Source organism: Pygoscelis adeliae, unplaced genomic scaffold (genome assembly GCF_000699105.1).
Source record: "Pygoscelis adeliae isolate BGI_AS28 unplaced genomic scaffold, ASM69910v1 Scaffold27, whole genome shotgun sequence".
Classification (NCBI taxonomy): Eukaryota; Metazoa; Chordata; class Aves; order Sphenisciformes; family Spheniscidae; genus Pygoscelis; species Pygoscelis adeliae.
Window position 1 is genome coordinate 1,679,515 of NW_008825410.1, and position 3,080 is coordinate 1,682,594.

Here is a 3,080-nt window from a genome sequence, read left to right on the forward strand (position 1 = left end):
GGCGCGCCTGGCACCCCTTCCCCGCGCCGCTCCGGCCTTTAAACCGCCACGCTAATCCCCCCTAACCGGATTAAAGCCCGCCGCCCGACCCGGCCCCGCTGCCGGGGCGTTGACACGGGCCCTGCAGGCACAGGGAGGGTCGTCCCGAAACAGCCAGGCAGGGCGCTCGGCAGGAGAGGGGAGCTGCACCGACCCTCCAGTGCTGGCCTCCCCCCTTCTCTCCCTCTCTGCCGCCGCTGTGGGGCAAACACAGCGAGGTCGGCCGGGTGTTTTGGCCCAGCGGTGAGGTCTTTCTCCCCTGCCACCTCCTTCTGCTCCTCCTGGCCCTTGCGATGAGTCTTGTTTGCCTGTGCCATCAGCGTCCCTGGGTTCTGTGCTCCTCTGCCCAGCAGCTAAGGCAGCAGCAGGTGGTTTGCATGGGCACATTCCTCGATACTTGTGCATTGAAACTACAAATGGACTGGACTAAAGGTAGGGGAAGGAACTGCTCTTAGGTCAAGTGTCCCGGCAGGAGGCAAGGCCGTCAATGGCAGAAACAGCAACTTTTGTTGGTAGGTATGTCTGTAAAGCAGAGTTGCAGCTCTGTGTGAGAGGGATGTCATGCCCAACCTGCACAGAGCATCTCTGGAGTCATGGAGTCATGACAGGTGTTGAGGATGGGGCACTGTCTGTAAGAGAAATGATGGGTTAAAAGAAGGAGCTAGGCCATTCTTCTCCTGTGGTTGCATATACTTTCGAGGTCTAGATTCCAAACAGGGCGCTATGCTCTTTGGAACAGGGTGGTCCCTCCATGTGTGTTTGTACAGCACCTAGCGTCTCTGATCCCAGAGAAAGCAGTTGCTTTCCTACAAAACCAGTAGAGGCGGAATCCAGGACCCGTTACACTGAACAAAACTGCAGGCCATTAAAATGGGTCTGTATGAGTCCGTCTGTTATCCGGCACTTCAAAGGTCCCTATAAGCAGTTGCTCCTTCCTCTTTCCACCGCTGGTTTTTCCCCTTAAAGACACTCCTTTCTCCTCCCCTCCCCGCTCACCAGATGTAAGCAGCTGTCAGCAGTATGTAAGATTTACATCTTTCTTCTCCAGTACTGCTCCTATAGTGCTCTTGGGGTTTGTATTTGTTTTATTTTAGCCAGTTCACTAAAATCAGTTCCTCTTCCTCTCCCTCTGGCTATTACCCCCCCCCCTTCCCAGCTGCTGGTATGCAATTTCTATACCCCCATAATCTACACTGGCAGCTGCGTCCCCAAATCCCACCAGCTGCTGGTCCCTGGGCCAGTCAAAACAGGTGGAAGGAGCTGGCTGGCCAGTGTCTCAGGGGAGCCAGGGCTGTTGGTGAGAGCAGAAACATTGCGGTGCAGATAGGTGGAGAGCGTGTGGTGTGGTGGCGGCAGGCGCAGGGTGTGGGAGTGATCTGAGGGTGGGCTCTGGCACATGGTTAACTTGTTTAGGGTGGGAAGGACAGTTGCAGCTTGGTTGATAACCCTGTAATGGAAAGCCTGCTGACATGACTAGCTCTGCTAATTGCAGTTAGTAAAGGACTTTGTACCACTTGATACATTAACTTTTACTCTAATTCATATATTTTTAAAGATACTTACCCAATCTAAGTGAACTTCTTTGCTGTTACAGCAAAGGAGCAGCTGAATAAATACTGCACTGTGCTGCAGCATTGATGGATAGGTGGGTTTAGCTCAAAATTTGATTTGTATGTGTGTGTGCACAGAGGAAGTGGAAAATATGGAAAATGATATTTGCATGACAGCATTCATTTTGCTGCTATTGTTTAAAGTGGTATTTCAATTACTTTCTTTGCAATTCCAACCAAATCCAATGAAAACCAAAGGACATCAGTCTAGTCATATTAAAATCACTTGAGAGTTTCCAAATATTAGAAAGATGGCCTTTTGATTTTTTCTGGAAATAGAAAATGTATGTTGGTTTGCTTCCCCCGCCCCCTGCCCCCAAGTGACCTAAGCTTTATTATAGTGCTGTGCTTAATAAGCTTAAAAAAAACCCTAAAAGTAAGGACACCTGCTACTAACAGTTGTAGCTATAAGATTCCAAAACATGACAGATGTGTCCCATGGTGATGTCTCAAACTGTATCAGGTTTATGTTTTGTTTTTGTCACTAAAGCACCCACTTGTCCTTTGGCAACTGGAGATTCTGAAAAAAAGGAACAGTGCTGAAAAAGGCGGGAGAGAGGTGCCATGCATATCCTCCCAGAAGCCACCTAGGTGGGGTGGGGGTGGAATTTGCTCCTCTTTCTTGTCTTTATGAAAAATAAAATTGTGTCAGCAAACTAGGTTGTAATCCTCCATGAGATAAGAAGAGCAGAGAAGCCATGAAGAGAAAGCCAGTTCCTGAAATAATCAGGGTGCTATGAAGTTCCTCCACCTTAGCCCGTACAGACTGTGGCTTCTTTCCTGCAGGCCACAGATTTCCAGGGCCCTGTATCGCAATCCCATCGACAGCAGCACCTGCCTAAACGACTGAGGCCCAACACCGTTGCTGTAAAGGCAGTCGACAAGAACAATAGGAGATCAGATTACTTTATTGTTATCTATAGAGAGCACGCCTAATTTGCAGCCACTCATCTCACTGTATTAAATCTGGAGTAAACACTAATTAATATAATGGCTGTAATAGATTAGCAAGGGAAAGTATGCTGTTCGCTGCTCACCCCCTCCTCCCCCAGATCACACCGGCTTGCCTGGTGGTGGTAAAATCCACAGAATAAGACAAGTCATGGTATTTTCTGAAATCCATCTTTGAACTAGCCAGAGGTTTCATCCATTCAGCCCCTCGGGTTTCCCAGGAGTCCAAGCCCGCCGACGGTGCCTCGGTTTTCTCAAGTTCATTAGCGCTATACATAACGGTATTAAACTAGTAACCCGGGTTTATCGGTGTTATCTCTAGTGGCACTCGGTAAGCGGCCGGTGCTTGACCCGGCTGGATCAGGACCCGCCGGAGACTCCCGTGTTTGATTTCCAGCGTCCTGCTGCTCCCTGCCCGGAGCCTCCAAATGGGGAGCGGCCGCCACAGGGGCGAGGGGGGGAGGGCCGAGGACTTTCGCT

The 3,080-nt window shown here is 50.0% G+C and overlaps 1 protein-coding gene across 1 annotated transcript in view; it reads left to right on the forward strand.

Annotated features, from left to right (window-relative positions):
- Positions 1-526: 526 nt before the first annotated feature.
- Positions 527-3,080, forward strand: part of TFPI2 (tissue factor pathway inhibitor 2) — an 8,781-nt gene continuing 6,227 nt past the window's right edge. Inside the window, exon 1 of the mRNA XM_009330580.1 lies at positions 527-551. Coding sequence (XP_009328855.1) covers positions 527-551 — 25 coding nt within the window. The remainder of the gene's footprint in view (positions 552-3,080) is intronic.